This window comes from Miniopterus schreibersii (assembly GCF_964146895.1).
Source record: "Miniopterus schreibersii genome assembly, chromosome: 9".
Classification (NCBI taxonomy): Eukaryota; Metazoa; Chordata; class Mammalia; order Chiroptera; family Miniopteridae; genus Miniopterus; species Miniopterus schreibersii.
In genome coordinates, this window is record NC_138118.1 from 81,201,242 (window position 1) to 81,228,512 (window position 27,271).

Below are 27,271 nucleotides of genomic sequence, written 5' to 3' on the forward strand. Positions count from 1 at the left end.
ATTAGAGCATTTAAAGCCCTGAAAATGGGTCAATACAAGCTCGAGCCATTCGTTATTCCCCTTACTCAGTGGCGAGCTGGATAACTCTGCAAACTCTCCAGACATTGGACTGACGTGGGGAGGTCCCCTCCTTTTGAAAGAGCGGGAGTATCAGCCCTTGACGCAGTAGAGGTCTCTGGAAGCTCACTGGTTTGTAGAAAGCTAAGAAAAATGGTCCACTTAAAAAACTAAAAAACAAACGACAGACAGGCAGACGTGTCTCCCCACCAGCACCAGCAGCAAACCCTTCTGGGGCCCTCCCACCCTGTGCCTGAGTTAAGGGCTCCCGACTTTGAGGCAGGGACGCAAACAGGGTAAGGGGCAGTGCGGTAGGGCTGCTAAGATTCCAGGGAGGCGCAATATACCAGGATGCAAGATACGAGGGGTGTACAGTATAAATAATAAGATGACAGGAACTGAAGTCTCAGGGTGCGACGACACTTCGTATCCAGGATGCAAACAGAAGTGTCCCCGACAGGCTCCTGAGGGAAGAGTGTCTGACCGTATGCGGTGTTTGTCTTCTCCTGCTCCACTTAATCATACTAAAGAAACAGAGTGAAACACGCAGATAGGGCTTGGTTTGTTTTTGTTTTTTTTCACTTTTCCTTGGGCAGCAATAGAGAGCAATCAATTTAAAAATAATTGGAGACATTTGTGCCTGGCTCCGAAGGAAAAAGGGAAGCGAGCATTCGGCAGGGCCACACGGAGTCCCTGGCCTCAGAGCAGCTCCAGCGCTCTCTGCGTGTACTCGAGCCGCTGCTCCCTGCGCTCAAACCAAAAGCAGGGACTCTGCGCGCACATCCTAGGAGATCAAAGTCTCTATGAAGCCAGAGAAGACCCAGTTGAGCTGCACTGTGACTTGCAGATGCTCGTGAAGAGGCAATACTTAGAGTTGCTCTCCCTAGAAAGTGAAAAACATCCGTCCCCCCTCCCCCCCTACCTTCCTCCTTTCCTCTTGGACCCAGAATGAGAAGAGTGTCCGTTTAAAAAGTCTAATTCCGTAGGCATGTAAATTGTCCTATGTCACATTTACAACGCCAGCCCCGCGGCAGCTGAAGCTCCCCTTCCGCTTCCTGTGATAAGCAGCTTACGTCCAACGGATGCGCCACCGGGGGACGTGGGCAGTCGCAACATTCTAGGCCCTTTGCCATACACACAAAAAATTCTTGGTTTTTTGTAAACTGGCATGAAAGCTACTTCTGTTCATTATAAGCATGTTCGAAAAAGGCAACCAAACATGAAGCAATGACTAGAAAGATTCTGTGCATGCAGAAGGAGCATTTTGCATCTGACTTTGAAAGAAATTTTTAATATCCACTTGCTTTAATTAAGGCACTGCTGATGTGATCACCTCAGATATGAGAGTCCGTGAATGAGTTTCATGCCCTGATGAAATGTCAAGGCCAGAGATTTGTTCTATCAGATACAGCGAACGATAGTTTTGTTGGATAACAATGAACTCCCAAAGAGTTATTTCAAAACGCGTTCTTTTCACAGTTCTCAGCAAAAGCATAAAACGCCGATATCCATGCTACTCTGTGAGATAGCATGAAAATCACTATTTTGTGATATGCAGAACAAAAACTGAGCTACCCAGAGACCATCCATGCTGGTTCTTGTCGGAGGGATATTCTCTGAAATGTAAGTTTGAGTTTTCTGTGATGATACTGTAGCTAAAATATTCTTCATTTTCTGTCCGCAGTACATCCTAGACTCTTGTCCATGAGGTTCCTTATCTCCTTGGTAGACCAATGGCTGTCTGTCCTGCCAAGAGTTCAGCAAGGAGTGCAGAGGTGATGGGAAGTATTTTGTTCCCATGCTTTTACAGCAGGCCTCTGCTACAGACTCCATCCCTCCTGAGATCGGTGTAAAAGCATTTACTTGCGGCAACCAATATAGAACAAACCATTTGGGCTTTTTCGGTCTATATGCCCATCACGCCCTCCCACGGACAAGACCCCGGGGAGAGCAGTGCTGGCGAGAGCAGACACCACACGGCAGCACACGTGCTCCTAGAAGCAACTCGAGCTGGGACCACTGTTCATTTCTCTTCTTTTAACTATAGCAGGGAGATGGACAGTCTTTGGGTGACTCAAAGAACGGAGACTTCAAAGACTTAGGGCACTGGGCTGTCTTCCAATGAAGGAGAAAAATGATTTAAAAATTGCCTGAATTATCTGGGTAATTACCCCAAATGCATTCATCTGAAAGAGGGTCCACGTGGGACGTGCATTTTCACTCCGCTCTGCTGCGAGGCAGCAGGCAAGTATTTCTCCCGTCACTCAAACGGGAGTTTGCGAGACAAACCCTCCCCACGGGGCTGGAAATGCTCCTGGAGATAAAAGGAGGGCGTTAGTTGCTCAGAAATCAGGCCACAGCACTCGCTCCCAAATCAGCTGGAACTGGACCATAGAAATGAGCTTTTAGAAACCAGAAGTATCAGGGAAAAAGGAAAGTGTATTTAGGAAGATTCCTCTTCTTCACCCGCGTGATTTTTAAAAGAAATACAATTGATGCATAACTGAATACATTACCCAAAACATCTACAAATAAAAATTGGAACAAAATAGGAAACTTTAGTGCATAAGTTTAGTCCAATCACATGGAGAATTTCCTGAGCAGAACTAAAGCACCTGAGTATACACACGCACATGCACACACTTTGCCAAGAGAGTCATTATTTTTCCTACAAGACACACACATGTCCCTGACATAGGAGTCAAAGAACATCTCCGAAGTCTCTATACATTTGTACGGGTCCTAAGAATCCTTCTATAGACTTCTTCTGATCCTAGCAAAATCAGCACCCCTCTCTATACGCCATCGATTGTTACACATGTAAAATATGTGAATAAACACGGTAAACCCCGAAAATATCACGAAATCTCTGCGCAAATTCTGTCAGTCATATGATACTACATTTGCCCAAGGGAGTAGCGAGAAGCAGTTCTGAGCGTATTTACTGAAGGTCAGTACAGCAGTTATGTCATTACCGAGCCTGAAGGGACCTCTCGTTTTAGAAGTGAAGTCGCCGGAGGTGACAGGTCTCCTCCTGACTCCTGGGTCTCATTCCTTTGCAGTAATTCCCTGCCGCTGACGTGCTGCTAACCACCCAGAGGGAGAGCTGGGGTTCATCAGAACATGAAGCTAGCTTTCCATGATCCCGGATCCCAATTTGGAAAATAAGACGATTATGCCGCAATCTCAGATGAGGGAGTGTTGAGAGTGAAGCATAAATGAGTGCTGTCCCCCACGGATGCCTCGACCTGGCTCCATATAAAAGCTAAGTGACAGGGACATGATAAAAGGAAGTTAAAAACGCAAATCAGGCGGTCAGGATCCACTGGCTCGCACACGCACCGGGTGAGATAGTGTTAGGCCGCGTTATAAATGAGAGTCCCCCACCCAGGGACGCTTCTCCTGGAATAAATACAGGCAGAGAGAGGCAAGATCTGGCTCGGAAACACCATTTGTTTTGCTGATCATGTACAAAAGCCATCTTCACATATAATGCTATTAATGAAGTGTTCGGTTGAGCAAAAACGATAATTAAAAATAAATACAAATCAGAATTCTTCTCGTAATGAGAAACGGCAATATCACAACAAGCTGGTAATTTCGGAGCACACAGAAACCGCAACGCACCAGGACACACTCCTGAGGCTCAGACGCCATCCCACCCTACAGAAACCGTAAAGAGAAGGCTGTGCTAGGACTGCCTCCCACAGATCGGGGGGGGGGGGGGGGGGGGGCATCTGAAGTGATTTTTTTTAAAGAAACAATCCTGATTCTATTTTCTTTTAACCCCATGGCTCTCCCTACATAGCACCAGACTCAAGTCTGAAAACGGCAGGAAAAAACAACAAGTCCAAGACTCCCTCAAAATCTGCACAAATCATGTTTTAAGAGTTGGGAGGGGGTAAAAAATTATACTGTTTAAGTTACTCCCAGTTTCTCTAAACAAAATGCATTGCAAGGACCACATTTTAATCCAAGGAAGTCAGCTGAGCTTAATCCCACGGGGGTGGAAATGGCCCATGACATGTTTATAGATCTTTACTAATGTTCCCTGTGTTCAGATATAAGGCCTTGAACGTGACAAGATAATATCAAATAATACAAATCTTCCCTATTTTTTTCTTTTTACCTATAGTATTCCTATCATAATAATAAGAGAGGCTCTTAGCTAGTTTGAGGATCCCAAAATACCCGATTTGAGAGTCTGAAAGTATCACAGCCTAAGGAAATCATTCTCAGAGATACTGTCCACTAAATACACGGGTATTCTTTATATGCCTTCTAGTGCATATGTACTGCCTGGCCACAAAAATAACTCTGCTCTGATAAATGGACTCCTTTATCATGGTGACGCTGTAAGAAATCTCGACGGGATTTTCTAGAACCTTAGCCATCGATTTAGAAACAACGGTGACAATTCTGCCTGAACCCCAGATGTTGCGGGGACCTCGGTCTGAGAGCAACATGGTTTATCTGATCCCACAGCAAAAGTGGGCCTAGGAAACAGGCTTTGTTTCCCGGCTCCCTTCTGCATCTCTCAGCCGCCTCCTCGGGTCATCGCAGTGACGCTCTTCGGTCAGAGACGACGCAGACGACACAAGCTGCGGCACCCGCCCAGCGGGAGGAAACCCCTTCCTGAAGAGATCCAAGATGAGTGATGCCAGGTTAGCAAGTGCTTGAGCGGAAGCAGAGCTTCGCGGTTGTCAAGAAAATGAGACACGTTAAATGTTTCAGTGTTTGAGCAAAAATTGATTCGGACAGAGCAGCTCAAACCAGAAGTGGTCCGGGGGCTCCGCTGGGAGGAGCTCGGGGGGGGGGAGTTTTATGGAGAAAGCGTAGCAGCGAAGAAAGGGGAGTGTGATGGGCGGTGGCTTAAAGCCACCTAGGCGGCTGTTAGGGACCCGCCGTCCCTCGGTTTCCATTTCAGCACCTCGAGTCGTTCACGGGTTAGCGTTTGCTCTGCCTGTGACAGTAGGGTCACCTCAGTGTGATGGTCTCCTTGTTAATTGGTGTAGCAGCGGCTAAGTCTGGGCTTTAGAGGCTCAGCGAAGGGAGCGAGTCCACGTCTGAGGAACAGTGAACTGGCAAGTCAGCCTCTTGGGCTGCGTGATAATTGTCTACAGAAAGGGCCGGGTGAGGACCGCCTGTGAGAATTCATGGGGGCATGGCCCGGGGCACACGGGACATGTCTGCTACTGATGTGTTATTAACCGCTGCTCCCACACCGGTCCTCCCCCAGAGCACCTCCTCCTTTCTGCCCCATCCCCTGGGCAGCCAGCACCTAACCGGGGAGGCTGCCGGCCACCCTTCCACACCGTGAAAGGAGAGGGGCCTATGGATTCGGTCAAGGCCAAGAAAAATAGACCTAACCTTGGCAGGCCCGTGGACTGAGATGATGGAGGGGAAATTTGCACTGGGAAGGATGCCTGAGGTTTCTCCAGCTTTCGACACTCCTCAGGAATCAACCACTTAGCATCAGTCACTTGACCCCTGAGGGCCTCCATTACCCCATTTCTAAGAGACCCTGGGAGCTGGTTCCGACACTGGGGTCTTTGCAGCCCCTTCAGGATCAGAAGCTATGGGCGGGAAGACCAAGGTGGGTACCATCTAAATCTTTACAGACACCACCTCACCTCCTGCGCTAGCCAGAAAATATCTTCTTTTCTGTGTCTGACTTATAATGAATCTGGGTAAGGTTTCATTTGAAACATTTCACAATGGAAATGAGGTTGAGAACCAATGGATCCTTATGCCCATTCCAGCTAAAAATTTCTATGACACCAAAAATATGCTGATTTTCTATTCTACCAAATTTATTAAGGTGGTTCAAACTTGGTTATCAAAAATCTTTATTTTTAAATTTAGCAAAAAAAAATCATAATAAATATATTGTTCATATATCAGTATTAATAGTTAGTGACAACTCATTTTTGCTCCATTTACTCCATCAAGGGACCTAATCTAGGCCATTTACATCCCCAGTGGTTAGTTTGCCTTAATTCCATGACTAAACTAACTCCCTTCTTCATTTACGACTGTGTAGATATGAACATAAAATGAAATAGGAAAAACATAGTTAATCTGATCGCGTTTATAAAGCCCCGTAATGACTAAAATCCACTGATCCTGTGTGTTGATGACATAGGACCAGAGTGAATATAAACTTGCGATCGGCTCAGTGCAAAGGCTGAGCTGGGGAGTCGTCGCCCGCAGCGGTTCAGACCCTTCCAGACGCCTTTCCCGTTGGCCGGGCAGTGTCAGGGGGCCCAGGCCCTGGGGAACCGTGAGAGCCGCAGTTTAGAGCTGAACGTTCGCTCCTCTGCCGCACAGGAGGGCAGGGTGTCCCGTCCACAGGGACAGAACCATCCGGTGACCCCGACCCGCGTCTCGGAACTAAAAGCAAATGCCCTTCCCCTTTAGGAAACTTGTATCAGCAGATGACCATGTGGGCACAGCATCCGGTCAGCTCTTCCCAGCAGCTGCCCCTTCCACTCCCTAAAGTCGACATTCGGGTGCAAACCATCAAGTAGCTTTGGGGAAAAGCAGAAGAAGTAGTTGGCAAGGGGGGAGTAGCGTCGGTCAGGGACGCACGTGGGGCAGCTGGTCCCTCGGGAAGGGACGGGAACCCTCGAGCAGAGCTGTCGACGAGCCGCACAGGCCAGGAGCCCGGGCGAGAGCCCACGGGCAGAAGGCGGGATCCTCACACCACTGAGCTGAGCCCGCGATTTGCCGAGAAAACACACGGTGCGGGTTCCTGCGGCCACAGCAACTTGCTGTCTCCCCCGTTTCTGAAGTCGAGTGTCAATGTCTCTTCTTCAGACTCTGTGCCTTTGTCACACACAGTGGGGGCCGGGAAGGAGCCGCGCTTCGCTCCCGAGCTCCGCGGTGTAAAACGGCATCGGGAAGGGCGGCTTTACCTCTTCCCGGGGGCTCCCGTGTCCCGCCGGGGCTTTGATAAGCATTCAGGTGGCCCCGGCGGGCGGGCAGAGCTGGGGTTCCCGCCTTTACCTCCCGGGCCAGTGCCCGCACGGCCCTCCCACGGTGAGGGGACGGCTGGGCCAGCACCCGCTGGTCACCCCTCTCACGGCCAAGACCTCGGAGCACCCGGCTCGTCTCACTCACGCTCCCTCTCCAGGGTCAACGGCACCTGCCCAGCAGCAGGTGCCCGACCAGTGCTTCGGAAATGACGGGAGAACAGAAGGAGCTGAAGAACAAAGATCTTTTTATCAAACGAGAAGCATTTGCTCTAAGTTCCCACACATCCAGAAGCAATTTCTGTATTTAGGTGAAAGAAGTCTCAAGTTGCGATGAGTGTTCACAGCTATCACAGGTATCATAAGACATGAGAACTCTGAAAGTCACTTTCTTTTAATGGCTCAAACGGCAACTTTCAGGCTGCGGCCAGAGTATAATTCTACACATATTATACATATAATTTAAAACACAGAAAACAATTTCGGGTCTTTGACTCTCAGGCAAAATCCACGTGCAGGAGCCAATTACAAAAATCAAGGATACGGTGAAGAAAATTCAGGAAGCACAGAAGGGCATGTGTATTAGGACAAGTCCACATCTTAAAATGCTTTTTAAATTATTTGTTTTTAAGTCTTCTGAACCAACCCACACAAAAAAGCCTCAAGTTAACTGGCAATGAAGAATAATTTTTAATCTTTCAATTTTTAAAAATCTCATGAAAGAGAGATTAGAAACAAAAGCACAGTGCCTGATACAGTGGGCCCTCAGCAAATATTTATTGAAAGGTTGGACAGAAAAATAAATGAAAGACAGAAGACTAATATGGGCTGACTCTGAACTTGTGTGAGTCACTCATTCAGACCATTTAAAGGGGCCTCTGTACAAGACATTTCCCTGAGATGTCGGTTTCCTTTCCTGGTGACATTTCGTTAACATCACCTTCTGAATTTTAATAATATTCCATCATAATTTATTTTGCTTTAATATATGAAAGAGTCTGTTGCCTTTAAAACTAAAAGAAGGAACCAAAAGACCTTCTAAAATAGTTTTACGTAAGAAAGAAACAACTGAAAAGAACAGTAGTTAGTTATGAGTTGGCTCCTGGCTCCTGAGAGTGTGACCATGTACATGAAGACTCACCCCCCCAAAACTGGGACTCATTTCAAGAAGACGTATCCACTGTTAGTAATGTTTACTTGTGTATGGTTTATTTACCACGTTTTAAGGAGGAAAAGCGACATATTTTACCCACAAGTGATCTACTTTACACCCACCCATTGGCCCATCCACGCAAATGTATTTATTGAAGGCCTACTTCCAGAACGTTCCAGAACATTCCTGCGCGAGGCTCCAGAGCACCTTCCCAACCAAGAGTCCTAAACCCTTCAAAATGCAAGCTGAAACACTGATTTAAGTTCAATTTTCCTACTCTTATTACATAAGGGGGGGGTGGAATCCCACATCCGCTGTGACACTGCGGACTGAGCAGCGCAAAGGGGAGAGCGCGTCTAGGTCAGCTTTCTGTCGTCCGGCTGTGAACCCAGTTACTGGGACTCTGAGGGTGCTCATTAAGTGTCGACTGAATAAATGACGGAGGAGACCAAGAAGTGCAGACCGGTAGTTACAGGATAGCCACAGGACGTCACGCACGGCCCGGGAAACGGTCAGTAACACTGTAGTAACTGCGCATGGTGCCGGGTGGGCACCGGAAACATCGGGGGGAACTAACTGACTTTGTAAGTTAGGTAATTGTCTAACCGCTATGCTGTGCACCTGAAACTAATACAAAATAGTGCTGAATGTCAACTGTAATTGAAAAATACAATTTAAAATAACATTAGGAGTAATAGCTGGAAGTTCAGGTGAGAGAATGTAGAAAAGCAAACCGGGAGGAACAAAGACACTTACTTCCAGGTAACTTAGCGCTTATGGGGACTTCAGGATAAAGTCACATCCTTAAAATGAAGAAAAGAGGAAGGTTAGGTGCGACTGAATTGTAAGTGGTTTATAATTTTGAAAAGCAAGGGATTTATTTATTTATTTTACTAAAAAAAGAAGTCTGTCTCTCTCCATAGAGGCCACATCCCCAAATATATTTCTCTCTGCCCTGTCTTATCGCAGAGCTAGTCAGCCGTGCATTGGCAATGTCGCAGTTGGGCAGAGACGAAAGAGCAGGGGTAGTCACAGCCCCATTATTCGGCCAGTGGGGGTGCTGGAGCTCAGAGCCCCAGAAGAGTGGCCCCACCCCGGCCCGCGGCCCACTCCCCGCAGGCTGAGCCCCCAGCGGTCACCGGGGGAGCGTGTCAGTCCAAGGACTGAGCTGTCTGAAAACGCAGCACCTATCAACACTGCCACTGGGTTTTGCATTGCTTATTTTTATGTGATAAAGACATCAGTATCCATTTAAAAGAAGGAATATGTAAGTGCCTGTTTTATTGCTGTAATAAAGTTACTTTTTCCCTGTTAGGGACTAATGGAATCTAAGTGATTTTCAGGGAAAAGTAAAACAGTCGAACGTGAATCTGAATTTCACTTCTTCAGGATGGCACTCCACAGGTGCATCTACGGCAAGTCAGACTCCTTCCCCTCCCGATGCTGCAGAATTCCAGCCCCTGGACACAGAGGCGGCGGGAGACGGGTGTGAATGAGAACGGGGGTCCAGCCAAGTGCCAGGACTTTCTGTTCGTTTTACAGTCACGCCCTGCGGACCTGAGAACCACAGGCTACCGCATCCGATTGCATTAAACAGTATCGTTTCTTTACAACCTTTAATTTTGTCTAAGAGGGAAAAGCACCCATCACCCCTGAAAGGATTTTTTTTCCCCATTTACTAATTGTCAAAGAGAATGACAAATATAACAAAAGTAAAAGGCATAAGCAAGTAAAATTTGGAAATAACAGAAAATTTGTGGAAGCGGGTTCATTATGTTTAATACGATTTCAGCCTCCTGAAGGTTCCGCTTCCCAGGCTGCCCAGTGTCTGGGCCAATAACCATCAAGGCTACAGTCACCCGAACATATTGCGTTCACTGTCAACGCTAAGAGTGTCACCAATGAGATCACCGTCAGTAGTTCATGGATACTCATTATGGTATTTTTTTTCCCTTTGGGCTAATTCTTTCCTATGTTTTATATTATTATAGTTGCATCACACTGCCATTCCTGCAAGGACCGAACTGCCACGGGATTTGAATGTCACACCCGGAAGTAAATGAATTGCTCAATTTCCTGGGACCACCTGCTCACGCTCCATCTTCAAAACGTGCTTCGCTGTCCCGTCAAAGGGGCGATCGCGACCCTCCCTTCTCCAACATGCGCGACGTCTCCGGATGGTGCAGCTGTGGCACGGGCACCTGGCTCCATGAAGGAAAACCCCGCGGCTCTATGGCGCGCATCGTTTGACGGGCGCGACTACTCCCCTCGTCGGTGGGCTCCTGCCGAACCCGCGAGCAGGGGCTGTGGAATCCTCAAGGGCCCGTGACACCGCTGAACAGGGCGCTAAGATGAAGGACATGCCACTCCGCGCACACGTGCTACTGGGCCTAGCGATCGCGACACTGGTGCGAGCCGTGGATAAGAGGGCGGATTGCCCACAGCTGTGCACGTGTGAGGTCAGGCCGTGGTTCACGCCCCGATCCGTGTACATGGACGCGTCCACGGTGGACTGTAACGACCTGGGGCTCTCACGCTTCCCAGCCAGGCTGCCTGCCGACACCCAGGTTCTGCTCCTGCAGACCAACAACATCGCCCACATCGAAGGCTCCGTGGACTTCCCGGTGAACCTGACCGGCCTGGACCTATCGCAGAACAGTCTGTCCTCGGTCCGCAACATTAACGTGAGAAAGATGCCTCAGCTGCTCTCCGTGTACCTGGAGGAAAACAAGCTCACCGAGCTGCCCGAGAGGTGTCTGTCGGGGCTGAGCAGCTTACAGGAGCTCTACGTGAATCACAACTCGCTCTCCGTGATCTCGCCGGGGGCCTTCATCGGCCTCCGCAACCTCCTCCGTCTTCACCTCAATTCCAACAGGCTGCAGGTGATCGACAGCCAGTGGTTTGACGCCCTCCCCAACCTGGAGGTTCTGATGATTGGGGAGAACCCGATCATCAGGATCCGAGACATGAACTTCAAGCCGCTCGCCAATCTCCGCAGCCTGGTTATAGCGGGCATAAACCTCACGGAAATCCCCGACGACGCCCTGGTCGGCCTGGACAACTTGGAGAGCATCTCTTTTTACGACAACAGGCTTAGGAAAGTGCCCCAAGCTGCGCTTCAGAAAGTGGCGAACCTCAAGTTTTTGGATCTCAATAAAAATCCCATCCACAGGATCCGGAGGGGCGATTTCAGCAATATGCTGCACCTGAAGGAGCTGGGGATCAATAACATGCCCGAGCTCATCTCCATCGACGGCCTTGCCGTGGATAACCTGCCCGATCTAAGGAAAATAGAGGCGACCAACAACCCCAGGCTGTCGTACATTCACCCCAACGCGTTTTTCAGACTCCCCAAGCTGGAGTCGCTCATGCTCAACAGCAACGCCCTCAGCGCCCTGTACCGCGGCACCGTCGAGGCCCTGCCCAGCCTCAAGGAGATCAGCATCCACGGCAACCCCATCCGGTGCGACTGCGTCATCCGCTGGATCAACATGAACAAGACCAGCGTTCGCTTCATGGAGCCCGAGTCGCTGTTCTGCGTGGACCCGCCCGAGTTCCAAGGTCAGAACGTGCGGCAGGTGCACTTCCGGGAGATGATGGAGATCTGCCTGCCTCTCATCGCGCCCGAGAGCGTCCCCTCCAGCCTGGACCTAGACGCCGGGAGCCACGTCTCCTTACACTGCAGGGCGACGGCCGAGCCGCAGCCCGAGATCTACTGGGTAACGCCCTCGGGCCAGAAGCTCGCGCCCAACGCCCTGACGGACAGGTTCCACGTGCACTCCGAGGGCACCCTCGACATAAGCCGCATCGCCCCGGCGGATGGCGGCCTGTACACCTGCATAGCGACCAACCTGGTGGGCGCCGACTTGAAGTCCGTCATGATCAAAGTAGACGGTTCCGTCCCCCAGGATAACAACGGATCCCTGAATATTAGAATAAAGGACGTCCGGGCCAATTCGGTTCTGCTGTCTTGGAGGGCGAGCTCTAAGGTTCTCAAATCCAGCGTCAAGTGGACAGCCTCCGTCAAGGCCGAGTCTTCCCAGGCCCCCCAAAGTGCGCGCGTGCCGTCTGACGTCAAGGTGTACAACCTCACCCGCCTGAACCCTTCCACTGAGTATAACATATGCATTGACGTCCCCACCGTCTATCAGGAGAACAGGAGGCGGTGCGTTAGCGTCACCACCAAAGGGTCGGACGCCGGCGGAGAGGCGAATGCGGGGAGCAGCCGCACCGCGCTCCTGGCCGGCCTTGGGGGCCTTCTGGGGGTTATCGGTGTGGCGTGTCTTCTCGGCCGCCTCTCGCACAAAGTGAGCGGTGAGGCCGGGCAGGGCCGCGCCAGCGGTTACCTCCCGAGGCCGGCCCTGGCGCTCAGCGAGCTTCACCCCCTCATCGAGCTCTGGGAGGCCGGCGACGGGCAGAGCGCGGCGCTGGAGGTGAGAGCCACCGTCCTCGGCGCGCCCGCGCGCGCGTCCTAGGCACAGCCGGGGCGCTTCGGGGGCCCAGGGCCGCAGCTGTGCCGGGAAGGAGGAAAGACGGAGGGTGTCCCTTCCCCAGAGGAAGCTGGAGCTCCGCCAGTGCTGCTCCTACCAGCGGAAAGGTCTGCAAGCTCAGCATCTGGATTCGCTGGCTTCGAAGGGCACCGTGGCAACCAAATAATTCCATTTTCTAGGACTTTCACGTGACTCTGATGACCGGACAACGGTTACGGTGGACGAAAACGTTTCTGTATTTTTTTTAAGTATATAAGCGTAGTGGAACTGAGCAATACCTCCTGCTGTGTTGTATCACACATATTAGCCACGAGTTTTTGCCGTGACCAGATACACTTGAATTGACACGTGGTGTAATAAAAACGGACAGATTCTGTAGAGTAGACACAGTGAGTATGTTGGCCTCTTTTATAAGGAAAAAAAAAAAATACATTTTGGATTAAAATCAATTGCTTTTGTCTTGGTTTTGTTTCTAAATAAAGAATAATTTCTGGGAAATGTCATCGGACCAGACATCCTTTAAATGGCAACATTTTTAAAAAAGTGTTTTTCTATAATGAAATCCGAAGTGCTAAGAGTAAGACACGTTCGCTGGGTTCTGTGACTACATTTTTATAACGCACAGAAATGGATTGGAGGAGGCACTTTCTCGATATCGAGAGGCAATCATCACGTTGGATTTAACCCTTTAATGGGTGATGAAAAGAAACCCCCTAGGAAATGATGTATTCACTTAGAGATTTCCTTTGCTTAACAAGAAGCTTTTGTACTGGGTTTAATTATTGAGTTCATATAATGTAAATCGATATCTGAGGAACTGAAGGTCTTATTTTAATAATTAGTAGTAGCTCAACTTTAAGATGCTTGCTTAGCAGAAAACGGTGCCAAATTTCAGCAGGACTTATGATGTGGGTGGAATCTTCAAACCTCTCTGTGATTCCTAATACTTAATGCACTTCACTGCAGCAACAAGCAAATAATGAAATAATTGGCCCTGTTGCAAACATAGCAACGGAACAACATGTTCTACATAATCCCCAAAAGAAGGACATTTATGCACTTATATAACAACTATATAACTTAGAGCAACTTATAGGTGCTGACTTGAAGTGTGTTGTGATCAACACGCATGGTCTTCCCCCCAGAATAACAATGAAATTTAGAATTTTAGAGGTCTAGGGCTTTCCAAGACTATAATTGTAGAATTTTCCTTTAAAATGTATTGAATTAGTAGCAGAAGTTTATAGGTTCAGCTTTATGAAATTCTCCCTTTTATTTGCTTCCCCCCACTATAAAATGGCATGAGTCAGATAATTCCAGAGTTCAATAGAAACTTAAGTGGAGAGTTTTCTTAATGAGAGGACAAGCGTCTCAGACAAATTTAGAGGCAAAAAAAAAAAAAAAAAATTAGGTGCAGTTCTTTATGACTATATTTAAGGCACCTGAAAAATACAACTTAACAAGTTGACAATCATTGAAGTGCCAAGGACCTTACTAATTCTTTAAGAGTCTTACATAGTAAATGTGTGGATTTTACTGGGGGGGGGGGGGGCTGGAAACAGCCAAGATCTTTTACGGTTTTAGTCATATTTACAGACGAAAGGCATTGTCGTGCAAAATAAATGTACTTGTGTACAAAGGAAATATCCTGAAGCAATAAAAAGTCCGAGATAATAAGCTGTATTTTTATAGGCAAATTGCTCATCTCTACAAAGCTACAAGCTTTCCATGCTAATTGCTAATCAAGTGTTTAACTTTTCCTACAGGAGCTCGCTGCTGAGCATCGACATGTCACTGTCCTGTAAACATTTCCAGTCACATCCATTTATTTGTTAATACTAGACATTGGCATCGACGGTTGCTAATTAAATCCTAGCTGCTTTTCACAACTTGGAAGGTAATTGTTACAAACTCCTTAAAATGAAAGGACAAACTGTGTTAATTGAACACAACCAAAATATGAGGCTTGCTCATTCAATGTGTTTCCCAAACGCAAGTTTTACCACCTGCTGTATCGCTATCACAGCGTGGCTGGCGCTAGGATTTATCAGCCAGACACGCTCGTGCATCACGAGGTGTCTCGGCCCCGCGGACAGGGCCTTAGAGCCAGGCTGTTTGTCAAAGCGCAGGCGCTGAGATGGGCTGCAGGAGGCAGGCGTTGTATACAGGTCAGCAAGAACTTTCTCTGGCATCTTGCATGTTTCTTTTCAACCCGTCTGCATAAAAAACTATAGCGAACATATCGTAAGACCGAGAATCCAGTTCAGGCTACATTTTCTTAGGAAACTTGTAGCAAATAAGCGCACTGAAGAGATGCCTCATTCAGAGCATCGAAAGGAAGTGTTTTTGTTACAACCAAATAAATACAGATGCTCAGAGCAAAACATGACAATATTTACTTGATTAAATTTTAATCTAAACCCCCAATGAGAGAAGAAAGACATTTGCTGCAACATCAAGCATCGCATTTTAAGCTTCCTCTAAATCTCACATAAAATCAACTGCGAACTGGCTCCAGTCCTTTCTCAAGGCATAGGACTTCGGATTCGGTGATACCGAATTGGGTACCACGGCAGCTTTACCCACAACAAAATCCTAAAGTTTATGCCTGGAGGAGTGACAAATGATCCCCTCATCTTGTATGGGAGAAAACTTTTTTTTTTCCCCCTACAAAAATAATTTTTTTAATTATATTTTTTCTAATTTACACTACAAAGTAAAATTCAAATTTTCTGAAAATAAGTATGTCCGGTTGAATACAAAAATACATAAAAGCAATGTGGAGAGAAATGGGTTGTCGTCAGCAAAGCCAAGAAGCAATAGTAAGCTGCCGATCACATGCCAATTGTTTTGTACAGAAGGAAAAAAAATGTATTTGTGGTACATACATCAGCCTTTTGATACTGATTTCAGTTCTTAAGGTTTTTATTTTATTTAACTAAAAGGTGTTAAGGGAAACTACATATCAGCAAGTATTATCTTAAAATTATAATCCCTTAGTCTGGTCATTGAACGATCTTTTGTTTACATTCAACAAATATTGACCGTATGCCTGTTAGTCTCTGGAAAAACAGACAAGGACAGAAACAATTCTGCACCATCATGGGGCCTATATTCTACTCGATGACATTCTGGTTGTGTATCACTGTTTTCACAAATATGTCTTAACTATGTTACTTAGTGTAGGCCCAGGTTCAATCCATACTTTCAAAGAATGATAGTACTCAGAAAATCATAGATTTTTTTTTTCTTGGTCTAAAATGTTTTACTCATCACAACATGCTGATATAGGAACTTAATTCAAATTTATTATTGAAATTGATTATTTATTATGCACTACATACAGAAACTAGCCTAATATCCTCCTCAGACCGCTTAAATCAAGAAGCATGTCTACTTACCATGAGCTCTTTCTAGGCCTGAGAAACACGGACAACTACACGTTTCTCCTTTTAACACAGAGAGATTGATCACCAGAAAATACGAGAAGTTAAATTCAAGAAGGTCATCTAGCATGGACAAAATGCTTATGCGTTTTACAAAGAGAACCAACTTTATCAATTCTTATAAGATCTCCCAACAACTACGGAGAAAACTCTTAAAATTCCATAGATTAGCCTTGACATGAGAAATCAGAAGTGATACATCAGTAATCGACAACTGAAACAATAAAAACTTAAAGTTTAAAAGTAAACGTTTGCTAGAGAAAGGGGAAATTCCGAAAAAATGTCCCCACAGCTATCACAAACACCAGAAAAAAAATAATTGTTTATGTCCCCATTAAGTGACAACTTGGGCTTCCTTCTGATAGTGATTATTTTGTGACATTTTCTTTGATCCAATCTGTCTCTTTTTTTAACTTCCTCAAATTATAACAAATAAGTAAAAGGTGTTTTTGTGGGTTTTGTTAGAAAGTGGTTGTCATAAATATGCTTATTCTATCGAACACCCTAAATGGCCATTTGGGGAACAAATCTGCACAGAAAGACCGCGCTGACCCTCACGCCCAGTTCCGCAGTCCCCTGTTATGTCATTTCACCCCGATGGGCGCGTTGCTAACTAGGCCGTGGCTTGGCAGCTTGTTAGTATCGTACTGGAGAGAAAGGCCTTGCCTAGAATCAAAATGCTACAATCAGTATCTGGAAGTTCTGGAAAAAGAAAGAAAAGACTTGTTTCAACACAGCTGTGGCTGTTTTCGTGCGTTCCTTCGAAAAGTGAGGCCTTCGTGTACTGCCAGGGCTGACCACCGACCGGGTCTGTTTTATGCCTCTGAAGTGGGGGGTTGGGGGGAGATAAAAACACCATTTGCAGACAGGAATAAAGTGACAAAAGCAGAGTTAATTCTAGTGGTCCTAATCCACAGAGCCAACCCTTAGAATAAGGCATTAAAAGGTAAATGGTAAAGACAACTAGTAAAATACAGATTATTTTCAAAATCTGGCCTAAACATTTCATGAGTGACGTCCCAAAGCTGCCGCTGAATCGACTAGTAAGAATGTTCTCAGGTGAGAAGATGTCACATGAAATATGACTCAGTTCCTTTTTATCCCCACTGAGAACAGACAAGCCCATGGAGATTAGAATTTACCTGTCTTGGGTCAGAGGGCTCTTAGCTTATCTCTGAAATAAACCATAGTCAATGCCAACTAAAGGGTTAGATACATCACAGATACGTCCACACAACTTTCCCTTACAGCCAAACTGTGGTATCCAAATAAGCAATAAAGTGACAGCAAACACCACATATGATTTCAAAATTATTGTAGAGCGGCCCAGAGTAACAAGGCAAAGCAGAAAGAATTGAAGGTGACCTTGGCAAGCCTTTTGGAAGAATGCACAACGCTGGCATTTGGAGACCTCACAGTTACTTGTGTGTTTATATTTTCTAACTCTAATATCTTTGCAAGAAGCTAATGGCATTATGACCATTGTAGGAAAAATCCAGCCTCTCATTAGAACCTATGCTTCAATGTCTGAAGTTACTGAGGCAAAACCCAACTGTGAATCCATTTATAGTGTTTACCAGCCTCTGGAACAAGTCAGGGAATGAGGCTGGAGCATTAATTGACCCTCCTGATCCTGGCAAGGAGAGAATCTCAGAGAAATAAACTGGCCTCCCTGTCACATGTGGTCCCAGACTCAAGGCCAGTAGGGACAGGACTCATTTTTAACCATCCCAGGTGCTGTTATTAAAGCAAACATGGTCAAACACACTGTAAGAGCTCTTCCAAAGAATAGCATGGAGAAATCAGTTCACCACCAGAGCTGGGATTAAAGTCAGATACCCCTGGTAAAATCCCTTTAATGCTGGCTTCAGAGAAGAGTCACATACTCAATAAAGAACAGGGGACCATGTCTGCAAAACAACCTAAGGCTGCAGAGAAGCCAGACCAGCTGAAATGCTAGGGGCACCACGAGATCAGGGGCCCTAGATTGTGGAACCAAAGTTAAAAATCTTAAGCTTATGAAGACGATATAAAATTCTACCGATGACACGTCTGTAAAGCGCTTTTGAAGATATAAGACACGTTCGGATACGCTATGTCAGGCATTTGAGTGTGTCATCCGTGTCTGCCCTGTGATGTCGGGGACACTGTGCTGACCCGCCTTGATGAGTTACTGGTTCCGTGGAAGGAGGGATCAGATGACATTACCCTCAGACACGTTCGCCATCCCGCTGAATCCCTCCGCTGCTGCGCGGCGGGCGCCGCCAGACATCCCCGGTGCCTTGCCCGGTGCCAACGGGCTTAGCAAAGATTCTCACCGCACTGGGAAAAGGCCACCTGTGATCTCGGAATAAACTGCCTGCAGAAAGGAGGTTTTCTATTAAGTCTCCACTGAAGTTTTCCTTGACTTGAAATCCTAAGCTTGTCATCATGTCATGTTATTCTGTTAAAATGTATTATTATGAAATATGACATAATTATATATTTTATCTTAATATATTTTATTATAAAAGGAACACATGATTATTATGCAAATTTCAAGAAAATACAGACTCGCACGTTCTCCATGTCCCCCATATATACACTCATAAAAAAGCCTGTCACTTTGCTTTCCAAAAAATGTATAATATTTCTCCTTCTACTACCTTAAATCTTCACTGAGACTAGAGCCCCCAGACTCTAAAAGGGGCATCGACAACCTCCCGTCTGAGTGGAGAGGCCTCACCTTCCCACCAGCCCCAGGCCCTCCCAACGCCGTGACTCACAGGAGTTCCCAGCTCTCGCAATATCAGTCCCTGGAAAGTTCTAGCAGTAAAAACATTTTCCCACCCGGCCAGCGTGGCTCAGCAGTTGAGCATCGGCCTAGGATCCAGGAGATCGGGGTTCGATTCCAGGTCAGGGCACGTTCCCAGGCTGCGGGCTCCTCAATCCACAGTCGGGGGCGTGCAGGAGGCAGCCGATCAATGACTCTCTCATTGATGTTTCTCTCTCTCTCTCTCTCTTCCTCTCTCTGAAATCAATAAAAACACATTTTTTAAAAATTTTCCTCTCACATCAAACTGAGAATTTGCTTCCTTCTAACCTAATCTAGTCTGATTTTAGGGAGCAAAGGATAGACGTCGTGTGTATCCCCCGGGGCAGCCCTGCAAGTCCCCTACGCTCTCACACCCCGTGTTTTCTCTGCTCCACACCGAAGAAACCCAGGTCCTCACAGCACGCCGGGTCCTTCTCCTCTGGAAATCATCCGAATCACTGAATCTTCTCGTAAAAACACAGAACTGGCCACAGAACACAACCCTACAGGTGTGCTAGGCGCAAATCTCTTTACTCGTTTGGGGAGCGACACCGACTAACCAGGGTCAGCCGGCAGGCAGGCAGGGCTCAGGCCGCTGGTGCCGACCTGTGGTCAGCAGCGTCGCCAGGGTCCTCGTGACCGGCCATTAGCCTAACTCCAGAACAGCCTCAGTTTGATCGCATCTGCAAAGACCCTATTTCAAAACAAGGTCACCTTCTGAGAACTGGGGTTAGAACTTGGCTCTGTCCTTTCTGGGGCCACAACTCAACCTACTACCAGCAGAGAGAAACGAGTAAATCTGGGCTGTCGAGTTGGAATGTCACAGGGTATGGTGGCTCCCTGCGGCTTCTCACGGCAACGGACTGCGGGGAAAGGGGGTCTGACCTCCTCCGTCTCGGTTCTTAGCATCTACAAGGGTGCAATAAAAATGCAAAGGGAAGAATTAAAATCCGTTTCCAAGGATTCATTCTCTACTCAATGTACACTAATCACCACGCTGGATGAGCCACATAGATGCCTTACAAAGACGGTTTTTCCTGTTGGAAGTAAAGGATTTTTAAAATCCGTGTTTATTTAGCTGCTGAGTCATTTCACCATTTCCTAATCATGGCAAAAAAAAAAAGAAGATGTTCAGGCAGAATTACAATTTTTCCATAGTGCAAAACACAACTTATCCGAAACACCGGCACGTTGCTTTCTGTACTTGGGGAGATCCGTTTTCTATTTCACAGTTGCAGACCACACTCCTCCAGGACCAAAAGGCAGATGTAATCGAGCTTGATGAGCCCAGAGGCCGAGCGAATGATGGGAAGAAAAAATAATTTGATTTGAGGGGCAAAGATATTAAATTACCACCTCGGTGCTTCGAATGAGAAAAGCGGAGTCAAAGGCAGTTCTGTTTCTTAAAACCCAAAGAAGACCAGAGATCGGTGTTGAGTTTTTCTGAGAACTTGCATCTGAATGAGCTGAGAAGTTAACCTGAAAACCTCCCTGCGAAACGGGGGATACGGTGCCTCTGCGGAGCCACGGGAGCCGGCGGAAGGGCTGGTTACTGTGTCTGTCCCGCCAGGTCGCGGTGGCCGGTGGCCGGGGGCCTCTGCTCTGTGGGGGGACAAGGCCCCTCCAGCTAAAGGCTCCCTCCGCTTCTGTCTGCTCAGCACAGGCTCAACTAGGGCAACAGCCTCACAAAGAAAACAGCCAAAGGCGCTGGCTCGCTCCGCCAAGGTCTTGGCCTCCCTCCAGCGCCCGCACTGCGCCCTACGGGAGCTCCTGGGGCCACAGGACCCAAGTCAGGAGGAGAGTGTCCCCTCCTGTTTAGCTGCCGCAGCTACTTTTTACTACACGGGCAAGGCACGGGCGGGCAAAAGTAGGTCTACAGCTGCGGGCACTCAAAACACAGCTTATTCTTGATTTATTATGTATTCGTTATTGTATGATTTATTTGGAGTATGTAAACCTAGCTTTGCCCACCCCGTATAATTCATTGTTTCTTATGTAACTGCTCGACCCACCTTACATTTTAATAGCCTTCCACAAACGAACGACATGGCTTGTTCCAAGTTAGGTGTAACTTATGGATAAAACCCTGCAAAACTACTTGCAATAAATGAGTGTAGTCCTATAAAAAAAGTGGGACGTAGCTTAACAACAAAAAAAAAGATTAGAGATAAGGTTCTACTGACATATACTCTCACTGCTTTTTTTAAAAAAAGTATGCTTTTATATTGATTCCAGAGAGAGGAGGGGAGAGGGAGAGAGAGAAACATAGATGGGCGGCTGCTCCCTGCACACCCCCTACCGGGGGCCGAGCCAGCACCCCAGGCTTGTGCCCTGACCGAGAATCGAGCCAGCGACCTCCAGGTGCATGAGACGGGCTCAACCACTGAGCCACACCGGCCGGGCCCACACTGCCTTTTAATTCATCTGAAGTCATCCTCAGCTCTTCCAAACCTAAAATTGTAATTAGTTGCTTTGCCAATGAAAATGCCAGAAATTAGGTGCTTGGTGGCCTGAAACAGCTTAGCATTTGTGCACCTTCCAATAACGTAACCGACTTGTAAAACCCTTTACGGCAAAAGAGAACCACCTGCGTCTAGGACGGAAAAATATTAAATATTGAAAATGATGATGCCTTAAATGCCACAAATACACCAGAAAACACCAGATTGCTAAATATTTTTTAGTTAACATTTATCTCCACTGATCCCTTTATTTAAAATTGTGTTTGGCTCTTGTGAGAGTGAGTGAGCAAAGGGATGCGCGTGCTGCCCACTGGATGGCTGGTGTCTCGCCAACGGAAGGGGCACGCCTTGCATTTCCATCTTTGCCCTATTTACACTGTACAGTGAAGAACATTTTTTGGAACTGAGCTAATGAAAGACTAAATCAGGACACAGTTTTACTGCTCTGGGGATCTCGGTGGCACCATCACCCAGAGGCCAAAATCCTAAATGATTCTAATAAGCTAGAACAATGGCCAGAGACTGGACCACTCTGCTATTTCTTTGCCCAACAGTATTTGCCAAGAAATTAAAATGTTAGAAGATTCTGGGGTGTACAAAGATGGCCCAGATGGGCACCGTGCCTGCAAGAGTTTCGAGAATTATCCACAGTAGGAAAAATTCTAGAAGAAAAAAATAGAAAAGGAATGAGGGAGACATTAGGCAGCTTCCAGGTGTGTTTTGTGAAAAACGCCAGATAATGGTAATTACCCTGAGCCTGCTATCCAGCTAATCATCTCTCCTATCTAGAAAGCTGTTCTTTGTGTAACAGAAGACATAAAATAGTGCCTGATCTCTTTACAAAAACATCAATAAGTCTCCATTTTCTAAAATAGAAAAAAAAAATCCCTTCTAATTAAAGGTCCTATTTTGAGCTGGGAAGACAGAACACCTATTCAGGTGTCCCCCCCGCCCCCCGCTGAGGATGTGCTTCGCCTCACAGTCCCCAGCGAAAGGGACGCCTAGAAGAATTCTTTCTAGGACAAGATCGCCTTATCCTGTCGGCATCACGACTTCTTCAAAAACCGAAACCCCAATTTCATTTCCACAGTTGATTCTGTGCTTTCTATTGTCTCATCTACTGAATCCCAGGTTCAATTACAATTCAATGTCCTACTTAGGTGGTTTTCTTGAGCACAACAAACAGGAGAGGGGGTGGGGAAGACCAGAAAAGAAAAGAAGGGAGACACAAATAGAGAAAATTAATCCCCCAAAAAATGAGACCCAAAGAGACTAAAAGGCAAGGTAAGAACAAAGAAACAGACGACAGGCGGCGCTGGACCAGCGAGGGGGGGCGAGAGACGGAGGCCGGGGCCCACGGGGACAGGCCGTCGTCCGCTGGACGGGCTCTTCTCCCTCACCGGCGGCTGGCTGGCTCTGTCGCCACCCGCTGTCTCTCCTCTTCTAAAAGTTGGTCGGCGAAGGCAGATGTGACGTGAAGTGTCAATGGCCTGGCTAGCAGGAGGCTTTTGAACAGGACGGTGCTTTTCAGAGGTACTGGGAAACGTGATCTATTTACTGTTTGACGAACTTAATAAAAATGTGGGACATGAATTACAAGAAGCTGAGCAGCAGGCCGAGCGCTCTGACCAGACGGCTGGGGGCGATTTCTGGAAACATCTGGATTCTCACAAGGGAAAGGCGCCCGTGTGCGGAGAGGAGCCGCTGCCCCTCGCTCCCGCTCATGGTCCTTGCACGCCGCTCTCCGGGTTACTGCAGCTGTTTGGATTCTCGAGAAGGAAAATCGCCCCCCCTCCTCCTGAGAGTAATTCTCAAGCCACGTGGGCCGATGGCCGAGTGTCAGAGCGAAGCGAAAGGAAGCACGGTCAGGGCCGCTAGGAAGAGCCCCTGCGTGCTCCGCTGCGCGCCCGGCAGAGCGTCCCGCTGTGACGGTGAAACGGTGTGAGCATCGTGGAATGACAGGCCTTTGATTGAAAAGTACACGGCTAGTTGGTGGCAGAACGGGACTTGCACTCGGATCTCCTGACTTAATCCATGATCTCTACGCTCCGAGCCCATAAATTCTGGCCAGGTTGGTGCTGGGAGAAAGCAAAAGACACAACTAACAGTCACCAGCTTTTGGGGGTGCTCTGGTGTTAACGCCCCATTCCATCGCCACACATGCTTATAGTCTCGGCTCTGACTCACTCACCGGAAACAACGCCACGAAGAACGGGAATTCAGGCCCCTCCCTCCCCTCCACACTCCTCCTCAGCCATCGCTCCACCCCAGCCGCCGGCTAACTCAGCATCCGCGTTGCATCTCGATGGGCAAGGAGACCCCAGCGCCGCGGTGCACGGAGCCTGCGGCTGTGTTTTGCTTCCTGCGCACGTTCGCATCTCCTACAGCCCGTCGCCGTCTTACTGTTTCACGTCCTTACTTTCCCTCTGTTCCTAAAGCAGTTCGTTCTCAGATCCCCGACAACTCCAACGTGCCGGCGCCTCCGGCGCAACGCAGCGCGGCCCACTCTCTACCTTTGCGGGTCGGTGGCCCCGCTTTACTCCTTATTGGTGTGAGTGACATTTCGGGGAGAGGAGAGAAACGCACATGTGCCATCAGCCAGGTCAGACAAGGCGCTGGAGACTGATTCTAACGCCTGGGTGCAACCTGGAAGCGCGAGCAGGGGTTCCCGGGGCGCCGGACGTGGGAGCCGCGGCCTAGCATCGCGGCGAGGGCCGGACGCGGCCATCCGTTACAAACGGCCTCGCAGATGAGCCCGGATTTTTGCTTTTTTTTTCCCCCCAAGTAAAGGGCTTGGATTTTGATTTAATATAAATCTCCATCATCTCCAATTTTTAGGTTAAAGTTTCTCAAACTTTAACGTGCCTGCGATTCATCTGGGGAGCTCGTTAAATTACAGACGATGATGAAGCCTTCATTTCTAACGAGCCCCCAGACGATGCCCGTGATCTGGGTCTAAGAACTACACTGTGAGGAGCAGGCGTATTTTGTTCAGCTCCATCCCCTAAAACTAAAAATTAACTCAATTAACTGTGCAGAGTTAGAAACACATTTATTATCACTTTCTAGGGTTTTACCGCGGACATTATAGATTTGAAGTTAAATCCAAATTCCATACCCATCTGTGTCCAGGAAGGCAAATGACTACAAGGATATTTAATCCACCATAAATTAAGAACATAAAGCAGGACAGAGCCCTCTAAACTTAATTATCAGCTATCTTTCATCTGTCCCTCTCATTCCAGCTCCACTAATTGTTATTTGAACAGCCAATAGCTTATTATTTGAAATAAAAACTAGTGAATTATCTCTAATATCAGAAGTATGACTAAGCTGCCTGCATAATTCCCATAAATGTAATCATTTTACATAAATGCTGAAGAAATCAGAAAAGATACGACAAGCGGGGTTCACCTGGATACTTTCTTTCCCGGCCAGGACAAGCAGATCACGCTAATGAATATCTATTGTGAATTTGCGGGGATTCAGCTAGAAAACAACTCACATGAAACGGAGGTTTTTCAATGTCATTAACAGACACTGAGAAACTGGGCCAGGCAGTGAGAGCAGAAACCATGGAGGTCATGAGTGTTAATGAGAAAAGAGCATTTATTAGCTTGCGATTTAAAATATAAAGCCCTTCTCCCTCGATGGCCTAAAATGGGACGATCCCCTGCACCTGAGGACAGGAGGGCCGGTGCCCTCAATTAGGTGAACAACTGTCGTGTCCCAAAATTTTTGTTGACATTGAAAGGTACCCTTCTGATTTTATTTTTAGATTGTGACACCTCTGTTGTTACGGACAGAAAGCAGAGCATAACTCATCCCACATTACTGCCCACACGGAGGGTTGGGTACCTTTTTTTTTTTTTTAAGTTTGAGAAGTAGTAAATCTAAGTACAATCACTTAGGAGCCAAAACGCCGTATTTCCTCCTGACTTTTGTGTGAGCTCCAGTGTTTTAATTTTGTATGTTTGTTTTGAGGTCAAAAAAGACAGAAAAATGTTTTCAAACATAACTTAAAAAAAAACATGCCATAAAAAAAAAAAATCCATCATTAGAAACAGCTATTTTATTATACAACTGAGAAAAAAACAAAAGCACTCATTTAAAGAGGCAACACATTGTAAAATTATAATAGTCTGTTACTACTAGGAGGTAACTTGATTTTCTGCTACATGTTGGAGGAATCCTGCCCCCTTAGCCCCCTCAGGGTAAATAAGTGGGGTAAGAACCCAACTCCAGACCATGCAGCAATGGCTCTTGGGTCAAAAATTCCAGGGATAAATCCATGACGCCATGGGTTACCCAAAGTGTGACAGAATCTTGTCTTTGCACTTTTATTACCTATTTAGGAAGCATGCTCAGTACGTTCACATCGCTGGCACTATGAGAACTGGGGGGGGGGGGGGGTATGCTAAGAGAACCAGCAGAAGGCTACTGTTGAGGGCTGGGGGTCCCTGGGGGTCCTAGGGGGCTGGAGAGGGAGAGGGAGGGTCAGCATGAGGACAGCTTACAAGATAAACCCACGGTTCTATCTCGGGTCACGTATCGACGGCCAGAGAGAGAATCTGCCCAAAAAGAACCACAGATGACCGGCTCGCACCCCTGTGGATGGCGCCTTCCTTCCTGCCGGGAAGCACGGGAAGGATTAGATTTAGGCTAAGTCGGCCTTCCGCGGGCGAGCGTCTGAGGTGCCTCTAGGCGTCCGCGTGGCGACCTCGAATACAGACAGCGGAGCTCGAAGGGAGAGCCACGGGCTCCAGTCAGGCCTCCGAGAGCCACGAACACAGAGCGGGTCGTTAGGGCCTGGGTGTAAACGAGAGCATCTAGAGCGTCCCCTGCTGCCAGCTGTTTTTAACGTATTCGCGTTAAACTGAGAATCTGATTCTTCTTTCAAATAATTAACTTTCAATATTACGCACTGATCTTGGTCAGGTCTCACCCAGAGCAAAGGGAGGCAGAAACGGAGCCAGGAGACCGCTCGAGCAGCAGCAGCAAGGGCCCCGAGCTGAGGCCGCGGGGCTGACGTGGGAGGGCCGGGTCTCATCACAACCAGGCCGCAGACGGCGAATTTCCACTCCAAGCGTTAAAACAGAGGACTCTCCCGGGGTGCCCGTGAGAATCAGCTGGGCCATCAACGCTGGGAGTTGCCCAGTAAGACGCTGCAGGGATGGGGGGGCCCCGGGTGAGTCGCTAGGTGAACCCTCCCACCCACTTCCAGGGCGTCAGCTGAGTGCCAGGGTGAACACTGAGCCTGGTGACCACAGACAGACTTGTGAAGTAACGCTCACCACGCCTCACTCTGCTTCCAGAAGCAGCTCAGATTCACTCTGAACGAAATTTGGGAAACGCTTATCATTGCAAACGAGACAAATATTAAGCGCACTCCCCTTGGCTAGAGAGAGCATGTCCAGTATTAAGATTAAATAAGTAAAATCTACTTGGTGCAAATTTTTTTCTCACAAAATTCACACTATGCAGGATCAATTTATGGTTATCATTTTATTGGGCTTAGCATTATATTGTACCTAAGTTGTTATTTTACTGAATCGCCAATTTTTTTCTGGAAGTTGTTATTTCCCAATTCTTGCTATTTACAAATAAATGCTATATTTATAGTAACCTTTGTATGCATCTTTGATTATTTCTATAAAGTAAATGTATAGAAGTCAATATTAACCTTAATAATATCCCTAAAGACCTGTCTAGAAAAATTGCACCCATTTAGCCTCCCCCTACCCACAGCTGGAAAACATTTCATCTTAAAAAGAGAAGATTTGCAATCAATTTTTAGAAAAAACAAAATCATGATATCAAATATTTTGCACATACAGAATATCCTAACTTTAAAAAATGTTTATTCTAGCCTTTGAAAGGGTTTGATCTCACAGG

The 27,271-nt window shown here is 47.2% G+C and overlaps 2 protein-coding genes across 3 annotated transcripts in view; one reads left to right on the top strand and one right to left on the bottom strand.

Moving 5' to 3' along the window:
- LRRN3 (leucine rich repeat neuronal 3) overlaps positions 1 to 13,175 on the top strand; it is a 28,219-nt gene extending 15,044 nt beyond the window's left edge. The window contains exons 1-2 of one of the 2 annotated variants that reach the window (XM_081147357.1): positions 9,345 to 9,451; positions 10,176 to 13,175. In XM_081147357.1, coding sequence (XP_081003483.1) covers positions 10,536 to 12,659 — 2,124 coding nt within the window. In that variant the 5' untranslated portion in view covers positions 9,345 to 9,451; positions 10,176 to 10,535 and the 3' untranslated portion in view covers positions 12,660 to 13,175. Of the gene's footprint in view, positions 1 to 9,344; positions 9,452 to 10,175 lie in introns of those variants that run through there. The other variant, XM_081147356.1, reaches the window with a different exon arrangement.
- IMMP2L (inner mitochondrial membrane peptidase subunit 2) overlaps positions 1 to 27,271 on the bottom strand; it is a 395,161-nt gene that overhangs the window by 205,423 nt on the left and 162,467 nt on the right. The gene's annotated exons all lie outside the window — the stretch shown is intronic.